The sequence below is a fragment of the Adiantum capillus-veneris genome, chromosome 27 (assembly GCF_014529385.1).
Source record: "Adiantum capillus-veneris isolate H3 chromosome 27, ASM1452938v2, whole genome shotgun sequence".
NCBI classification, from domain to species: Eukaryota; Viridiplantae; Streptophyta; class Polypodiopsida; order Polypodiales; family Pteridaceae; genus Adiantum; species Adiantum capillus-veneris.
The window spans coordinates 107,565,639-107,584,988 of NC_140957.1; the positions used below are offsets into that span (position 1 = coordinate 107,565,639).

The 19,350-nt window shown below is 44.8% G+C and overlaps 1 protein-coding gene across 1 annotated transcript in view; it reads left to right on the top strand.

The window, feature by feature from the left end:
* LOC147422532 (acetylornithine aminotransferase, mitochondrial-like) overlaps positions 1-19,350 on the top strand; it is a 101,579-nt gene that overhangs the window by 41,961 nt on the left and 40,268 nt on the right. The window contains exon 2 of the mRNA XM_086503356.1: positions 11,709-12,173. Coding sequence (XP_086359482.1) covers positions 11,709-12,173 — 465 coding nt within the window. The remainder of the gene's footprint in view (positions 1-11,708; positions 12,174-19,350) is intronic.

Below are 19,350 nucleotides of genomic sequence, written 5' to 3' on the forward strand. Positions count from 1 at the left end.
CTTAGGGATTCCCTGGTACCACAAGAACAACGCCCTGGTCGATTATCGGGCGAGGAAAGCGACATTGACTACAGAGAAGGGTAGAACCATTGTACTTGATATTAAACTGAGGGGCGAGTCTGTCCCTATTGTATCGGCCTCGGACATTTCTAAATTAATGAAATCCAGTATGTTTGTTTACTCTATCTTTATGAAAGAATTGAGTGATAAGGATAGGACAAATATGTCTAAACTTGATAAAGAACGCCAAGATTTTCTCCACTCTCACGCCGATTGCTTCTCAGAGGGCCTACGAGGCGAGTTACCACTTGCTCGTCCTGAAGGTCATAACATTGATTTGATACTTGGAAGCACACCACCGAACTCGCCACCTTATCGTGTGAGCTGAGCACAGAATGAAGAGATTATGAACCAAGTGAAAGACCTCTTGGAAAAGGGTCTTGTCCAGCCTAGTACTTCACCGTATTGCTCTCCAGTGTTGTTGGTTTTGAAGAAAGACGGATCTTGGAGAATGTGCATCGATTATAGAGCTCTCAACAAAATCACCATCAAGAATAGATTTCCGATTCCTAGGATCGATGATATACTCGACAGATTACAGGGATCCTCATGCTTTAGCAGGATTGATCTGAAGAGTGGATATCATCAGATCAGAACCGCACCAGGAGACGTTTACAAGACAGCATTTCGGACGACTTTTGGGTTATTTGAGTTTTTGGTGATGCCTTTTCGCTTAACCAATGCTCCTGCGACATTTAACCGGATGATGGACAGGATTTTTCGAGAGTATAGGCTATTTGTTGGCACTTTCTTTGACGATATCATTGTTTTCTCCAAGAATGAGGTAGAACACAGAGATCATCTGCTTCAGGTCTTTCAGGCATTACGAGATTACAAGTTAGTGATTAATGCAAAGAAAAGTGAATTTTGCCTACCAGAGATACACTTTTTGGGACATATTGTCTAAGCAGCAGGAGTGCAAATGGATCCGGTCAAGATAGAGACTATACGTGATTGGCCCGATTTGAAGAATGTCCATGAAGTTAGAAGCTTCTTGGGACTGTGTTCGTACTACAGGCGGTTCATTCGAAAGTTTGCAGAGGTTGCTTCCCCTTTGCAAATCTTGACACAGAAAGGAGTCCCTTTCTCGTGGGGATCCACAGAGGTGACTGCCTTTCAGACATTGAAAGAGAAATCGACTACAGGACCAGTTTTGACTTTGCCGGACTTGCAGAAGTCATTTGAAGTATTTTGTGATGCTTGTGGTCGTAGTCTGGGTGCGGTCTTAATGCAAGAAGGCCATGTCATTGCTTACGAGAGACGATTGTTCTCAAGGCCGGAGATGACAGCACATATTTATAAGAAAGAGCTTTTGGCGGTTATCCATGCTCTTACTCAGTGGCGGCATTACCTACTCGGAGCGGATTTTACTGTCTTTACAGACCATCAGAGTTTGCGCTACTTCTTGTCACAGAAGCAACTTTCGGAAAAGCACATGCTGTGGGCGAACATCTTGTCACAGTTTCACTTCCAGATTGTCCATATGCAGGGACAGAAGAATGTGGTTGCAGATGCTTTGTCTCGAAGCCGTTGGTTCTGGCTATTTCCGCGATACATCATAGGAGCTTGGAGGATATGGTCGACAAGTATGCCACAGATACAGATTTTGCAGACGTTTTCACACAGATATGAGATGGGGAGACAATAGCGGGATATTCCATTCGGGATGACTACTTGATGAGAAAAACCATGACGTGCGTTACATAGCCGTTGAGGGAAAAGGTTATGACTGAATGCCACTGTCACCTTTTACGGGTCACCACGGCATTGCTACCACCATGAAAGGGGTAGAGAGATACTTCTTTTGGCCGAGACTCAAAAAGGATATGGAAGAGTTTGTGTGCAGTTGCTTAGTATGCTAGAAGGTCAAGTTTGACAGGCATAAAGCATAGGGATTGTTACAGCCTTTACCCATATCCACCCGCCCCTGGGAAAGTATTGCAATGGATTTCATTTTTGATCTCCCGAGAACACAGAGTGGTCATGATGGTATCTGGACTGTTATTGACAGATTTAGCAAACAGGCTCATTTCATTCCAATGAAGAAAACAGTCAAGCCGGATCACTTAGCGAGATTGTTTGTGGCCCAGATTTTCAGATTACATGGCATGCCTGAGACGATTGTCTCCGACAGAGACTCCAGATTTACGAGTTTGTTTTGGAAGGCAATTTGGGAGAACATTGGCACCCGGTTGCAGTTCTCGTCATCGTTCCACCCGCAGACTGATGGGCAATCTGAGATTGCAAATTTAGTGGTTTTAGATTTAGTGAAGTCTTATATCTCGGATCAGAAGACTCAATGGGAAAAGTACTTACCTTTGGTGGAATTTGCCTACAATAACATGATACACTCTTTGATGGGGAAGGCGCCATTTGAGATTGTTGAAGGTGCTGTGAAGGTTCCACCCTTCCTAAGCACGAAAGATAAGATTTTTGAAGCGGATGAATATACGCGAGAGTTAGATACGGCTTTTGCCAAGGTTCGCGAGACTTTGCAGAAGTCTCAAGAACGACAGAAAAAGGTAGCGGATCGCCATCGTCGCGACTTGAAATTGAAGGAGGATGAATGGGTGCTCTTAGGTTTTGAGAAGGCACGCCTAAGAAAGAAAAAGGGAAAGGAGAGGCTTTTTCCAAAGCTTAGTATGCGATACTACAGACCTTTCAGATCACTGAAAAGATAAATGATCTCCTTCCGACTGAAACTGCTTGATACTTGGAGGATTCACAATGCATTTCATGTGAGTCTCTTGAAACCTTTTAAAGGTGATGTGCCTGATGAGCAACCCGAAGTGGAAGAAAACGAGGAGATCCTTGTTCCTGAACAAATTTTGGCACATAAGGATACGAAGAATAAAAGTAAAGTCCGAAGGCGGTTCTTGGTTAAGTTCAAGAACTATCCTGCATTGGATGCGAAGTGCATGGAGGAGGAGGACTTGGCAGATACTCCTCAGATTGTGAAACTTTACCTCGATGCTTTTGGTTTAGCATAGTGTACTCCGAATAGAACCCAAAATTCAGCTTGGCCGGAGATCTGGTGCAGTGGGATGCACAAGAGGGGAGTCACTCCGCTCCTTTGTCAACAGATGCCTTGATTTAGATACTAGAGTCACTGATGTCTCTTTGAGCTTCAGGGATACTGAAAGATGACAGTATTCTGCTGTATGACTTTATGAAATGGAATTCCTGATTATGATACTGATTTGTTCTTGACTTCTTTTAAGTGCAGAAACTGATAGACGAAATGACTGCAACATTTTGGTCTGATTCATCTCGAATAGACATGGTTGCAATAGGGGTTAGTCAATCGGACATCGATGAGGTCCCGATTGGATCTAGATGCGATTGCTAGCTACATTGTCGATAAATCATGGTCTAAGATCCGAATGAATGTTGAATGCCATGTGATGTCCTGTGATGTCTAGTGATATTCTGTAATGTTGTGTGATGTGACTGTCCATTGGTACATGTGCTAGATGTGTGTTCCTAGTACGTAGGTACTAACAGTCAGTGTCTGCTAAGACGGTTTATGGCCTCTGTCTGTTTTGCAGGCATAATCGAGGGCGATTACAATGATTTCAAGAGGGGGGTATGTCACAAAGTGATGACGTGGCTACCCGAGAGGAGAAACTCTAACCCTAATTTCTGCCAAAAACCCTAATTGCTGAAATCCTAATTTTTGGAAACCCTAACCCTAACCCTAGGGTAGCAAGGGAGATTCCCGGGAATTGCGGGGCGCATGATGACGTGGCAGCATACGGCGATTCCGCTTTTTGCGGCGCGATTTACGGCAGCCAAAGGTTGCTTTTCTCTACGCATTTGAGCTAGAGAGAGAGAGAGAGAGAGAGAGAGAGAGAGAGAGAGAGAGAGAGAGAGAGAGAGAGAGAGAGAGAGAGAGAGAGCTCCATTGCTTTTATTTTATTAAAAGCCCAAGAGAGCTTGTGAGAGAGAGAGAGAGAGAGAGAGAGAGAGAGAGAGAGAGAGAGAGAGAGAGAGAGAGAGAACCTTGCTTTTGATTTTGAAGCTTTTGGGGCTCTGCTTTTGGCATCCATTGCAATTTAAATAAGTGGTGAGGGCTCACACTCTGCAGAGCATCTGGACGCAGAGTCTGAGAATGAAACCCTAACCACTCTCTTGTACTTTGAACTGATTAATACATAAAGAAATACCGAAAGGGGCGCCAGTCTTTGGGGCCAATATCTCTAGGCACGGAGCCGGGCCAGTGCAAATCTATTGTGAATTGTGAATTGTTTTGAAGTGGTTATTTGGTGCTGTCGTGATTGATTCTTAACTTGGAGTGTCCAAGTCTGTTACAGTGGTATCAAAGCACGGCCAATTTCTCTTCTACGGGAAATCCGATCCCCAATTTTTTTTTTCCGCGGCACCTATGGCTTCACGCAAGGATTAGTCGACTCCCTTTGCATCCGGAGATGCGGACAGGGATCACAACGGTTTGCAAACAAACTCACAAAAGCGCCCAGATCACTTCTTATTCTAGATTGACTGAACTAAACTGAACCCATGTCATGAAGTAGCTTGTCCACGTACACATAGGGTTAATTGTGCACGTGACATAAAAAGCAAAGCTTTGTAAAGGGCAAGAAAAAGGCAAAGAAGCCTAAATCTCGCCCCGTGGTTGACAGCTCTACAGAGGACTCATCTTCAGATAGTTCGGACTTTGATGACAACAGCTTTTATGCAAAGAAGAAGAATTTTTGAGAGTTTAAGGAAGGTGGACATTTAATAAAATTTCACACTTTTTCTGGTTATAGAGATGCTTCGAAGGCTTTGTCTTCTATACAGCAGTTTGACATCGCTTTCTCTGGAGGGCGTTACTCAGAGCACTCTAAGATTCGGAGAGCTGCCTCTTACTTTAGAGGGAATGCTCGAACTTGGTGGTCTACGCTTCTATTAAACAAGACAACGCCAGTTATATGACTGAAATTCAAGAGGCTTTTTATTTCTTCTTGGTTGACTTGAGAGTATGAACGCGACATACGAACTGCTTGGAACCATCTTCGGATGACCAAGAAGGATAAAGTGGACGCGTATTGTGAGAGATTCTGGAGCTCTTTTTTACCCGCCTCTTCATTTAAGAAGATCTCGTTCAAGGAACAGATTGAGCGGTTTACCTTGGGTCTTCCTACAAAGATTTGAGATCACTGCTTGGAACAAAAGTCAGCTTCCATTCAAGAGTTGATGAGTCATGCGAAACGGGGTTTTGCCATTCACTCAGGCAGTTTGACCTACCCCACAGATGAGATCATGATGCAAAGGGCTGAACAGACTTCGACAAATGAAAGTAGAAAGAGGAAGAGCAACCCAGAAAAGAAAGAAAAGAATGCACGACCCAAACTCACTCTCAAGAGAGAGCTCTCTACATCAAGGAGAGGAAGTGCTTTGGATGTGGGGAAACTGGGCATATGTCCGCGAAGTGCTCTAATAAGGCACAGAAAGAACAGAACGACAAGGACGATGAGAGGCTGAGAGTTCGAGAGCAGCTGAGGAACGTGGAAGAAAAGGCAAGATGAAAACAGGACTGGTTTTAGATTGCGTGGGTACTGATGCCAGCACGATGGACGAGAGTACAGAACTTTGCCCAGCTTGGGGCAAAGTGAAAGACCAAGAAGCCCTGATCTTCTTTGATGGAGGAGCCAAGGCCAACTTCATTTCACCGGAATTGGCGGTGCGGCTCGAGATCACTGCCGATCGGATGGGACCACTATAGCAGAGGCAGTTCTAGCGGCACCCGACAGGGACGTAGCCATTACACCTGTCATTGGCAAACTGCGGTTGAATTGTCAGAGGTATTTAGGGCATGAGGACTTCTACGTAATGCCTTTGGAAGGTTGTGATGCTCTCTTGGGAATTCCTTGCTACCACAAGAACAACGCCATGGTCGACTATCGGGCGAGGAAAGCGACTTTGACCACAGAGAAGGGCAAAACCATTGTACTCGATGTAAAACTTAAGGGCGAGTCTGCCCCTATTGTATCGGCTTCGGCCATTTCAAAATTAATGAAATCGAGTCTGTTTGTTTCCTCGATCTTTTTGAAAGAGTTGAGTGATGAGGATAGGACAAATATGTCTGAACTTGATAAGAACGCCAAGATTTTCTCCACGCTCATGCGGATTGCTTCTCAGAGGGCCTGCCAGGCAAGTTATCACCCGCTCGTCATGAGATATGAAATTGATCTGATACCTGGAAGCACACCACCGAACGGGCCACCTTACCGTGTGAGCCGAGCTGAGAACGAAGAGATTATGAACCAAGTGAAAGACATCTTGGGAAAGGGTCTTGTCCAACCTAGTACTTCACCATATGATCAATAGTATTGTTAGTTTTGAAGAAAGAAGGATCTTGGAGAATGTGCATCGATTATAGAGCCTCAACAAAATCACCATCAAGAACAGATTTCCGATTCCTAGGATCGATGATATACTCGACAGATTACAGGGATCCTCGTGCTTTAGCAGGATCGATTTGAAGAGTGGATATGATCAAATCCGAATCGCGCCAGGAGACGTCTACAAGACAGCCGGATGACTTTTGGGTTATTTGAGTTTTTGGTGATGACTTTTGGCTTAACCAATACTCCTGCGACATTTAACCGGATGATGGACATGATTTTTCGAGAGTACAGACTATTTGTTGGCACTTTCCTTGACGACATCATTGTTTTCTCCAAGGATGATGCCAAACATAGAGAACATCTGCTTGAAGTTTTTCAGGCATTACAAGATCACAAGTTGGTGATTAATGCGAAGAAAAGTGAATTTTTCCTACCAGAGATACACTTTTTGGGCCACATTGTCTCAGTAGCGAGAGTGCAGATGACTCCGGCCAAGATAGACACTATCCGTGATTGGCTCGATTTAAAGAATGTCCATGAAGTGAGAAGCTTCTTGGGTTTGTTTTCGTACTACAGGCGGTTCATTAGAAAGTTTGCAGAGGTTGCTTCCCCTTTGCATATCTTGACACAGAAAGGAGTCCCTTGCTCGTGGGGACGCACAGAGGTGACTGCCTTTCAGACATTGAAAGAGAAATTGACTACGGGACCAGTTTTGGCTTTGTTGGACTTGCAGAAGTCATTTGAAGTATATTGTGATGCTTGTGGTCGTAGTCTGGGTGCGGTCTTAATGCAAGAAGGCCATGTCATTGCTTACGAGAGCCGACTGTTCTCAAGGCTGGAATTGACAGCATAGATTTATGAGAAAGAGCTTTTAGTGGTTATCCATACTCTTACTCAGTGGCGCCATTACCTACTCGGAGCGGATTTTACTGTCTTTACAAACCATTAGAGTTTAGGCTACTTCTTGTCACAGAAGCAGCTATCGGAAAAGCAGATGCGGTGGACGAACATCTTGTCACAGTTTCACTTTCAGATTGTCCATGTGCAGGGACAAAAGAATTTGGTGGGATGTTTTGTCTCGGAAGCCGTTGGTTCTGGCTATTTCCACAATACACCATAGGAGCTTCGAGGATATGGTCGATTAGTATGCCACGGATGCAGATTTTGCAGACATTTTCACACGGATACGAGATGGGGAAACAATAGCGTGATATTCCATTCGGGATGGCTACTTGATGAGGAAAAACATGTTGTGCGTTACACAGCCGGTGAGGGAAAAGGTTATGACCGAATGCCATTGTCCGCCTTTTATGGGTCACCGCGGCATTGCTACCACCTTGAAAGGGATAGAGAGATACTTCTTTTGGCCGAGACTCAAGAAGGATGTGGACGAGTTTGTGCGTAGTTGCTTGGTATGCGAGAAGGTCAAGTTTGACAGGCATAAAGCACAAGGATTGTTATAGCCTTTGCCCATATCCACCCGCCCTTGGGAAAGTATTGCAATGGATTTCATTTTTTGATCTCCCGAAAACACAAAGTGGGCACGATGGTATGTGGATTGTTATTGACAAATTTAGCAAGCAGGCTCATTTCATTCCAGTGAAGAAAACAGTCAAGCCGGATCACTTAGCGAGACTGTTTGTGGCCCAGATCTTCAGATTACATGGCATGCTTGAGACGATTGTCTTCGACAGGGACCCCAGATTCACGAGTTTGTTTGGAAGGCAATTTGGGAGAACATTGGCACGTGGTTGCAGTTCTCGTCATCTTTCCACCCACAGACTGACGGGCAATCTGAGATTGCCAATTCAGTGGTACTAGATTTGTTGAAGTCTTATATCTCGGATCAAAAGCAATTGGAAAAGTACCTATCTTTGGTGGAATTTGCCTACAGCAACACGATACACTCTTCGAGGGAGAAGGCGCCGTTTGAGATTGTTGAAGGTGCTGCTAAGGTTCCACCCTTCCTAAGCACGAAAGATAAGATTTTTGACGCTGATGAGTGTACGCGCGACTTAGACACGGCTTTTGCCAAGGTCCGCAAGGCTTTGCAGAAATCTCAAGAATGACAGAAAAAGGCAGCGGATTATCATCGTTGCGATTTGAAATTGGAGGAGGATGATTGGGTGCTCTTACGTTTTGAGAAGGCACGATTGAGAAAGAAAAAGGGAAAGGAGAGGCTTTTTCCAAAGCTTAGTATGTGATACTACGGACCTTTCCAGATCTCTGAAAAGATCAATGATGTCTCCTTCCGACTGAAACTGCCTGACACTTGGAGGATTCACAATTTCATGTGAGTCTCTTGAAACCTTTTAAAGGTGATGTGCCCTAAGATGGGGAGCTTGATGAGCAACCCGAAGTGGAAGAAATGAGGAGATCCTTGTTCCTGAACAGATATTGGCACATAAGGACAAAAAGAATAAGGGTTAAGTGAGAAGGTGGTTCTTGGTTAAATTCAAGAATTATCCTGCATTGGATGCGAAGTGGATGGAGGAGGAGGACCTAGCAGATACTCCTCAGATTGTGAAACTTTACTTTGAAGCTTTTGGTTTAGCATAGTCTACTCCAAATGGAACCCCGAATTCAGCTTGGCTGGAGATTTGGTGCAGTGGGTATGCACAAGAGGGGAGTTACTCCGCTCCTTTGTCAACAGATGCCTCGATTTTTGAATACTAGAGTCACTGATGTCTCTTTGAGCTTCAGGGATACTGAGAGCTGACAGTATTCTGCTGTATGACTTTATGAAATGGAATTCCGGATAATTTGAAACTGATTTAAGTGCAGGAACTGATAGACGAAATGACTGTAGCATTTTGGTCTGAATGATCTCGATAGACATGGTTGCAATAGGGATTAGTCAATCGGGCATTTATGAGGTCTTGAGTGGATCTAGATGCGATTGCTAATTGCATTGCCGATAAATCATGGTCTAAGATCCGAATGAATGTTGAATGTGATTTGTCATGTGATGTCCTGCTGTCAATTGGTACATGTGCTAGATGTGTGTTCCTAGTGCGTAGGTACTAACAGTCAGTGTCTGCTAAGACAATTTATGGCCTCTGTCTGTTTTGCAGGCGTAATTGAGGGCGATTACAATGCTTTCAAGAGGGGGGTATGTCACAACTCTGTGACGTGGCATAACCCTGACACACACACACACACACACACACACACACACAAACACTCTCTCTCTCTCTCTCTCTCTTGCAAGGGACAACTCCCGGAAATTGCGGCTGCAGTTGAATGCTGACGTGGCATGCGCCGTACGGACAAGCCGAAAATTGCGGCGCATTTAACGGAACTCCGTACTGCTGAAGTGGCACTGTTTACGGCGCAGATTTTGGCCAACTTTTTCTTTATTTGGTCTACTCAAATTAAAACAGAGAGAGAGAGAACTCTTTTGATTTATTTAGGCTCAAGAGAGAGCTTGAGAGAGAAAAGCACAGGCTTTTGATTTTCTGCTTTTGGGGCTCTGCTTTTGGCATCCCTTGTAAATTCTTTAAATACGTGGGCAGGCCTCCCACTCTGTAGAGCATCTGGACATAGAGTCTGAAAGTGAGCGCCTGCCTACTCTCTTGTACTTTGAACACATATTAATACAAAAAGAAATACCGAAAGGGGCGCCGGTCTTTGGGGCCAATATCTCTAGGAAGGAAATTCCACCGGGCAAGTGTTGAATCAATTGTGAACTGTGAACTGTTTTGAAGTGATTATTTGTGGTTGCGGTAGAGTCTCGACTTGGAGTGTCCAAGTCTATTACAGGTCTCACAATGAGTTCTTGGAAGATTTTTGGGAGCGCCTGTGGGACAGCAGGCAGCCGAGGAGAGTCACTATGTTCTAGTGGCTAGTTGCCCATCGAGCTTCTACAGTTGGGTGTTGGTAGGTGCACAATGGTAACTTTGTTGTATGCACTATCTGTGGCCATACAATTGAGTGAGAGCGCCACTGTTTGTGGGACTGCCCCATGGCACAGCAGGTTTGGCTTCAGATTCTTCGACTGATGCGTGCACTTTTGATAGCTAGCGAGTACACCTAGGGTGCTACAACTTGGTCCACCCTCACGGGCCCAACAATTTGTTTTGAGATGGCTTCGGTCAGTGGATGATTGGATCATTGTGATTCAGGAGTGCAAGCCTAGACTCCAGCCCGCTACAGAGCTTGTACTTCAGTAGTGGAGCAAAGAGAGAGAGTTGTTGCGAGCTCATCTACAGCCTGACACTTCGGTTCATTTGGAGACCCCGATGTTTCCGCATTTTCGAGGCTTGACCCGTCCCATCGATGGAGACTGTGCGCGACATCTGGCTGGAGCTGATCCACACACTTAGGGGATGGTTTGAGAGGCTTCAGGGCAGCTCCGACCGCATGTGGGAGCGCTGAGAAACCTTCTTGCGACTTTGGCGACCTGGGCCCTTCTTCACCATAGCTCATGGGGCACCTAGATGGCAGTACCGCCCACAAGTGTCGTTATTTCCTCCTCCCATATCTTGATTTATCCTTCATTGTACATATCTTGCTTTTTCATTGGGAATGTCTCCCCACATCTTGATGTAGCCCTCTCTAGTAGGGACAATTTGTAGCCCATTGGGCAGGTTTATTTAACTAACGGAAGGATCTTTTTCTTTGGGAGGAAGGCGGGGGCGGGGGGGGGGGGGGGGGGGGGGGGGGGGGCTAAACCAGCCTCTACATGTGCCATCCAGTCGTCAAGGTCTTGCAAATAGGCGGTGCACAATCAGTCTTTTCTTTGCATAAAAGCCCTGGTAGAAGCCGGAGAAAACAATTGAATGTATCTTATAGTCACATAGCAAATATGCAAATTTCTCCTTGTGGAGTTTCTACCGAGCTAGGACCCTTCACGTTGAGTTAGTTCTCTCTCTTTTGTCGTGTGTATGCCCTATCAATGTCCTTTTCTTTGTATTAATTATTCTATTTAATGCTTGATTTAGTGCCATGCGTCATCATGGCCGAGTCTGCCCTTCATCCCTAGAGCCATGAAAGAAATCTATTATGAAGATCTTTGTATTATGTTTACAACTTACTCTTTTCGTTAAAGGTGAATTTGGCTGCCTCCTTAATCCATCTAGGTTTATCTTCGAATGGGTGCACAGCCTATACTTCATTGATGGGTGGGGGCTTTGATCATTTACCCTAAAATGTTTGTGTCATGATTAAATGTGTCTGTGTATGTGACTACTTTTTGCAGTGTTTCTTATTTTGAAGATTTGTAGTCATAGCATGGTTATGTTAAAAGTTGAAAGTGCTTGGTTGAAACTGATCATTTTGTCAAATGCAAATTTGCAGGTAAAGTTAGCTAAGCGCTTGGTGGAATCATCTTTCGCAGATCGTGTGTTTTTTTGTAATTCTGGTACAGAAGCAAATGAGGCTGCTATAAAGTTTGCTCGGAAATATCAGAGAGTTAAAGTGAATGAGAATGGGGAATCACAGTGGTTCAAGTTTGAAAAAGAGCATTCCACTACAGAGTTTGTAGCCTTCACAAATAGTTTCCATGGGCGGACAATTGGGGCCCTTGCACTCACCAGTAAAGAAAAATATCGTGCTCCCTTTGAGCCTATCATGCCAGGGGTGCAGTTTGTAGAATTTGGCAATTTGGAGGCAGCACAATCTGCCATTAGACGGGGTAAAACGGCAGCGGTCTTTGTGGAACCGATACAAGGAGAGGGTGGAATTTTGCCAGCAATGATGGCTTTCCTCAAGGGCCTGCGGAAGTGTTGTGATGAAACTGGAGCGCTACTTGTTTTTGATGAGGTACGATCTGTGTTTAGGCTTTTACTTTGCTTTTTCCTGCTGGATGCTGTAGCCAGAAGCCGCTTTTATAACACTTTTCTGAACCAGGCTGTTTGTGGATCTTAGTTTTGTTTTAGTAGCATCAGTTTGTGGTGGCTGATGGTAGGGATTTGATAACTACAACTAGACAAGAGGTGTTAAGTGTAACATGGACTAGAGAAAAGAAGAGTAAAGATTTCATGGCGTAAAAGATGTTTTAGAGGTGCTGTCAAGTGCAGAAACTAGAGCTCTAATTGATGATCTGTTGGAAGCAGTTAAGACACTGGAGAACATCCTTTCAATAGTAACACAAAGGTAACAGCATTTGGCTGACAGCAACACAATTCAGAGTGGCCTATTTTAGCAATGATGAAGTTTTGATGAGCTAGCTTGCACGAGTTGTCATGAGGACGTGGCAATTGCTAACCTTAGTTGTTGGTTTCTTTCCAATGATTTTTGTTTAATTTTTGAGACCCTCTTTTTGAAGTTGCAAATGGTTGGACATTGTATGGCCAATGTGAACTGTAGTTTCACCCGCAGACGGGAAGTTTGTCGGCACTGGAACTTGTAAAGTAAAAGGATGTCTAGGCTCAGTTCAAGATCATGTAGGTCCCACCGTCGCACTTAGCAAGTTGGTGGATACTAGGAATTGAACTCAATAAAGGTACAATGTCAAGGTGGGGTCACCAAAGGAAAGTACCCGACAGTTGGGCTACATTGCATTTTTGGATGCGGTCCTAGTGGGGATTGATGGTCAGATAACCAATTGGAGTCCAACGGAAGCATTCCCTATAATTTAGGGAATTGCTATTTTGGGCCACGAAATTTGTTCGCGTCATTAGCTTCAGAATGACAAGGGGAACATTTTATAAATCTGCTGCAAAGTCAACTGATGTACCAGTTGAGAGATTTTTAAGCAGAAAGCCCAACGCGGGGAAATTACATGTATGAGTGCCAAGTGGCACTTTTTTGGCGAATTTACAAGTATGGGAGAACAAAACTCGTAACTGACTTTTTGGAGGCTGATAATTCTGATTTTCAGCCATTTCTTTGCATTTTTGAGCTTCCCATGATTTTACCTAGGACCAAGGAGCTCATTTTCAGCATTGGAAGGCATCATATGCGTGTTTACAGGGTTGTTCTGCTGCGTTTTCAGCGATATGCAAGTTTTGGCAGCCATGGAAATCTTCCCCTTTTGCATCTATTTAATCACAGATGCATTACAGGTCAAGCGCAGAAGTGGGAGCACTCGATTTATGTTGGAGGGATGCTTCATTGAGAACCGGTCACAGGTTAAGAGCTATGGAGTGCTTCCTTTCCCTCTCATGTGCAGTGTGGTGCTAGGAGTGATGCCCTGCACACTACACACTGCTCTCTCTCTCCCCTACGTGCAGTTATGTGATGCCCCACAAGAGGGCTACTCATTTGACTGATGTACAGTTTTGTGGGTTGATGCTTTTGTGCTAAGACAAGAGCCTCCTTGAGCAGGAACAGGGGTAGCTAACTGCTACTCCAACGCAAGCACCGGTGAGGGTCATAACCTCACTGTACAGGTGCGTTTTCAGCGCTGTCTATGCGCTCTAAATTGACTGTTTTTCAGCCATACGGGTGCGAGAACCTTTGGGAATAGTGCCCCACTGGCAGAGGACAGTTAGGAGACTGTTTGGGACTGAAAACAGGGCAAAAACCAGTAAATCTAGCGTGCTGAATTTACTGTTTTTGGGCAGGAATCAGAGGGTTTATGCCAGTGGAAGAGAGTTCCAGCAGGGGAATTGGTTTCGTGCAAGTTTTGGGGTTGTTATGTTGCTGAAATTTGGACAAAACAGGTGGTATCTAGCTCGATACAGATAAAGGATTCCCTGGACTCTTCTTTGTAATTTACCCTCTCAAATATAAAGAAATACCGAAAGGGACGCCAATTTTGGGGCTGTCACAAGGCGGGCACCACGTGCCAATAGAAAAGAACAGACTGAACAAACTTTTAGCACTTCAATAACAACTGAACTGAAAGAGAGAGAGACGACACGCGACACGGAGTGGCGGAATTCCACCCCAGAGAGTATTGGCCCCAAACCTTGGTGCCCCTTTCGGTATTTCTTTATTTTGCATCATCAAAGTACAAGCCGGTACTCCAGACTCTACACCTTCTCAAGGAAGCATGCCAGAGAATGCGCCCTAGCCTCATATTTAAAGGCCCTTGGCCTAAAAAGCAGTTTACATGAAAAGCTTTCCAAATCAAAAGCTTCTGATCCAAAAAGCAGTTTATATGAAAATTTTTGAAACTCAAAAGTTTCTGGCCAAAAAGCAATGCCAAAAACTACCAGCGCAATTTACGGAAATCCGTACAGCCTGCCACGTCATCATGTCAGCGCAATTTTCGGTATTTGTCTGCTGCCTTAGGGTTAGGGTTAGGCTTTCTGGCAGAAATTAGGGTTTGCAGGTTTTTAGGGTTAGGGTTTTCAGAATTAGGGTTTGCAGGTTTTAGGGTTAGGGTTTCCAGCATTAGGGTTTCAGCAGTTAGGGTTTCCAGAATTAGGGTTTCAGCAATTAGGGTTTTTGGCAGAAATTAGGGTTAGGGTTTTCTGCACTCGGCCAACCACGTCATCACTTTGTGACACTTCTTCTGTTGCTTGTTCTTCTTAGGGTTTAAGCCCCTCGTCCGGCATCTGTAAGTTGGCTCCATTCTTTAGGCTTTGACACGTCAGCAGTTTGTTACAGGGGCCTACAGGTTGTTGGCGTTTGCTCGGAGCATTCTAGCTTCCGAGTCGTGTGTGTGCTAAAGTGTTAATTCCCGTCGCAGGTTTCCTTTGCACGTTCTCTATGTGTGTGTCTAAAGTAAAGAATTTCGGGTGAAAGCCAAAGCCTACCGCCCCACGGGCCAGTTTCATGGATTCATTGCCGGGATATCAATTACTTTTTCCTCAAGAAGTGAGCATCGGTTGTTTTGGGTAAAGACACAGAGTACAGGAATGCGGGATTATACTATGGCCGACAAAGGGAAGGGCATTATGGTAGAGGGTTCCTCTTCACAGGACAGATAGGAAATTCGGTATGTTCGCCGTGCCAGAAAGTGGTCAAATTAGGACTTATTTTCTGTTGCCTTTTAAGGGTTTGCAAGTATGAACCAAGATGAGATAGGGAGAGGTCTCACGGTGGTAGATTGGCCACTAGATCTCTTGCGGGAGTGATGTGGGTTTGCCAAGTGGCAAGTTGCTCGCCGATTCTCTGAGGCGATTGCTTGGATTCTTTGACGCAGTGGTAAATCATCTTGAAATTTGAGCTTACTTGGTAGTGGGTAGTACGCTAGAGTGTTGTGGAATTATGCTCGTTTGCAGAGGCAAGAGCCTCTTGCACAGGTAAAAAGCTAAGGGACAGGTCGCAAGATGCTATGTGGTGAAGTTCAAGAACTATCCACCTATGGATGGAAGAGCATGAACTGTCAGAGTCACCAAATGTATTGCAGCTTTACCTTGAGGTCTTTGGGTTACAGCCTACTTATGCCCCAACCCAACGTGTGCAAAGGAGGGATAATGATAGAGCTAGCACATCATATGTACATATGAATTTAGTGTAATAGATGGAAATGAAAAAAGTATGAAGGTCTCATTAAGTCATTTGTATTGTCACGTGACACATCCAACCCTGTGTCAGTGGACAAGCTACAACATGACCAGGGTTCAATTCAGTCAAGTCAGTCTAGAATAGGAAGTGATCTGGCACTTTTGTGAGTCTGTTCGCAGACCGTGCATTCCCATCAGAATCCATCAGAATCCATCAAGGAAATTTTCTAGTGCATTAAACCTATTTTCCCTATTTTTGGTATTTTTCACGTATTTATTAAGTGACTTTTGTTGGGAACTAGGTAGGGCAATTTTGCTAAGATAATATAAAAGCAAACCAGAGTTAGCACTTTTCTGGCAAAAGAGCCAACAGGAGCATTGCTCAACATGCCAATTCTCAAGCAAGACCAACATAAGAACCTTGGCTTTTCCAGCCGTAAAGGCCAGCGTTTTCAACACCAGAACCTGGCATTTTTAACCCCAACAGTCCAACGTTTTTCAATCTTGGAGACTTGGTGATTTCAGCGAGCAGCATAGCGTTTCCACCAACATTTAAGGACCAGCCACTTAGCGTTTTTCAGCCTCTGCAATTCAGCGTTTTTCAGCTATGCATTGGCGTTTCTGTAGCAGTACCACAGCCAACAAGACAACGCTTTGCAACTGAAACCGGCCCGAGGGGCGGTAAGCGTTGGCTTTCACCCGAAATTCTTTACTTTAGACACACACATAGAGCACTTTGCACAGAGAACCTGCGACGGGAATTAACACTTGAATACACACACGGCCCGGAAGCTAGAATGCCCCGAGCAGACACCGACAACCTGTAGGCCCCAAAATTGGCGCCCCTTTCGGTATTTCTTTATTCTTTAGGAGGGTAAATTACAAAGAAGAGTCCTGGGAATCCTTTATCTATATCAAGCTAGATACCACTTGTTTTGGCCAAATTTCGGCAGCATAACAGTCCCAAAACTTGCGCGAAACCAATTTCCGTGCTGGAACTCTCTTCCACTTGCATAAACCCTCTGATTCTTGCCCAAAAACAGTAAATTCAACACGTTGTATTTATTGGTTTTTTCCCTGTTTTCAGCCCCAAACACTCCCCTAACTGTCATCTGCCAGTGGGGCACTATTCCCAATGGTTCTGGCGTCCGTATGGCTAAAAAACAGTCAATTTACAGCGCATACACAGCGCTGAAAACGCACCTGTACAGTGAGGTTATGACCCTCACCGGTGCCTGCTTTGGAGTAGCAGTTAGCTACCCCTGTTCCTGCTCAAGGAGGCTCTTGCCTTAGCACAAAAGCATGAACCCACACAACTGTACATCAGTCAAATGAGTAGCCCTCTTGTGGGGCATCACATAACTGCACGTAGGGGAGAGAGAGAGCAGTGTGTAGTGTGCAGGGCATCACTCCTAGCACCACACTGTACATGAGAGGGAAAGGAAGCACTCCATAGCTCTTAACCTGTGATAGGCTCTCAATGAAGCATCCCCCCAGCATAAATCGAGCGCCCTCTCTGCTGCCCTTGACCTGTAATGCATCTGTGAACAAATAGATGCGAAAAGGAGAAGATTTCCATGGCTGCCAAAACCTGCGTATCGCTGAAAACGCAGCAAAACAACTCTGTAAACACGTATCTGATGCCTTCCAATGCTGAAAATGAGCTCCTTGGACCTAGGCAAAGTCATGGGAAGCTCAAAAATGGAGAGAAATGGCTGAAAATCCAAGTTAACAGCCTCCAAAACTGCTCCCAACAGTCAGTTACGGGTTCTGTTTTCCCAGACTTGGTAAATTGACCAAAAAGTGCCACTTGGCACTCATACATGCAATTTCCCCGCATTGGGCTTGCTGCTTAAAAATCTCTCAACTCGTGCATCAATTGACTTTGCAGCAAAGTAATAAAATGTTCCCCTGGTCATACGGAAGGTAATGATGCGAACGCATTTCACGGCCCAAAATAGCAGTTCCCTAATTTTTAGGAAATGTTTCCGTTGGGCTCCAATTGGTCTTCTGACCATCTATTTTCATTGGGACCGCATCCAAAAGTGCAATGTGGCCCAACTGTCGGATACTTTCTATTGGTGATCCCACCTTGACTTTATGCCTTTATTGAGTTCACTTCCTAGTATCCACCAACTTGCTAAGTGCGACGAAGGGACCTACATGATCTTGAATTGAGCGTAGACATCCTTTTACTTTAAGAATTTCAGTGCCGACAAACTTCCCGTCTGCGGGAAAAACTACCGTTCACATTGGCCATACACTGTCCGACCATTTGCAACTTCAAAAAGAGGGTCTCAAAAATTAAACGAAAATCATTGGAAAGAAACCAACAACTAAGGTTAGCAATTGCCACGTCCTCGTGACAGCAACAGCCTTTCAGCACCATAAAGACAGCATTTATGGACAGCCAGATCCAACATTAGAAAGAGAGCAATCTCAACGTTTTTAGGCAGCAAATTCAACAGATAGAAGAGCAACAGATCCAACAATTCCAAGCACGAAAGATAGCGTTTGTTGCACACCAAGTCACAGTAGCAGATAGTCTCGTCATTGTTGGCACCATCGTTAGCCTCAACATAGCCCCATTAGATTTGCATCAGCATCTTGTACCAGATTGTGCAATCAATAGTAGACCACTCTTGCCATCGAGAGTGGGGCCCTTGGAGGAGGGTTTTACAACGTCTCTAGTGTCGTATTCTCTTCTCTCTCTATCTCTCAATCTCAGTATCTTCAAACACAGTGTCCATTCACTTTGTTTGTGTCCATTGCACTCTCTCATTAAAGAACGGAAGGCTCTCCCTTCCCTAAGAAAAAGGAACCTTGAGCACAGTTCGGAGCACTCATCTTGAGCAAAGTTCAACATTCACTTCCGCTGCACCTTACATTGGTATCAGAGCTTTGATAGTGTTCTGTAGCACTCAAGGAAGAACCACAAGAACCACATAATTTTTTTTGCTTGTTGCGGTCGCACATAACCCAAGTTCTCTTGGGCGTGTCGATTTTTAATCGTGTTTTTAAAGAGCGACAGGAAACCCAAGAAAGAAGGGCTTGTCCAGCCTCCCCTTGTGCCTCTTCTCACTCATCGAGAGTAGACCGTGCTCTTAGCGGCCGGCCAATCGACGTGAGGTGGGAAAAAGCAACCTTGGTGTGAGCGCAAGGCCGCAAAGGGGTGCGTCCGCGGAAAAGAGCAGAACTCGGGTGAAGAGAAGATCCTTCTTTAACACAGATTGCAAGCGAAAGAAGAACCGCAAGAACCTCAAGAACTACAAGAACTCAAGACCCTCAAGAACTCAAGAACCAAGACACACAAGAACCCAAGTTTCTCGTGAACTTAAGAACCCAAGACTTCAGCGGATGGTCATCACCTGAAGCGGAATGGATACTTTGCATGAAGGTGATGAGCATGGAGTTGGCGAAGAAGAATTTTCCCCACCTAGAGGTTTTTCCGACCCTCCCCATTTCCCATCTACGCCAAGGATTGCACTAACTCCTATGGAGGAATTGGAGCAGATGTTTATGGACATCAAGTTAGGACGCGAAACAAGGAAGTTAGAACGCGAAGTAAGAAAAGCAGAAATTGATCGTAAGTACGAAGA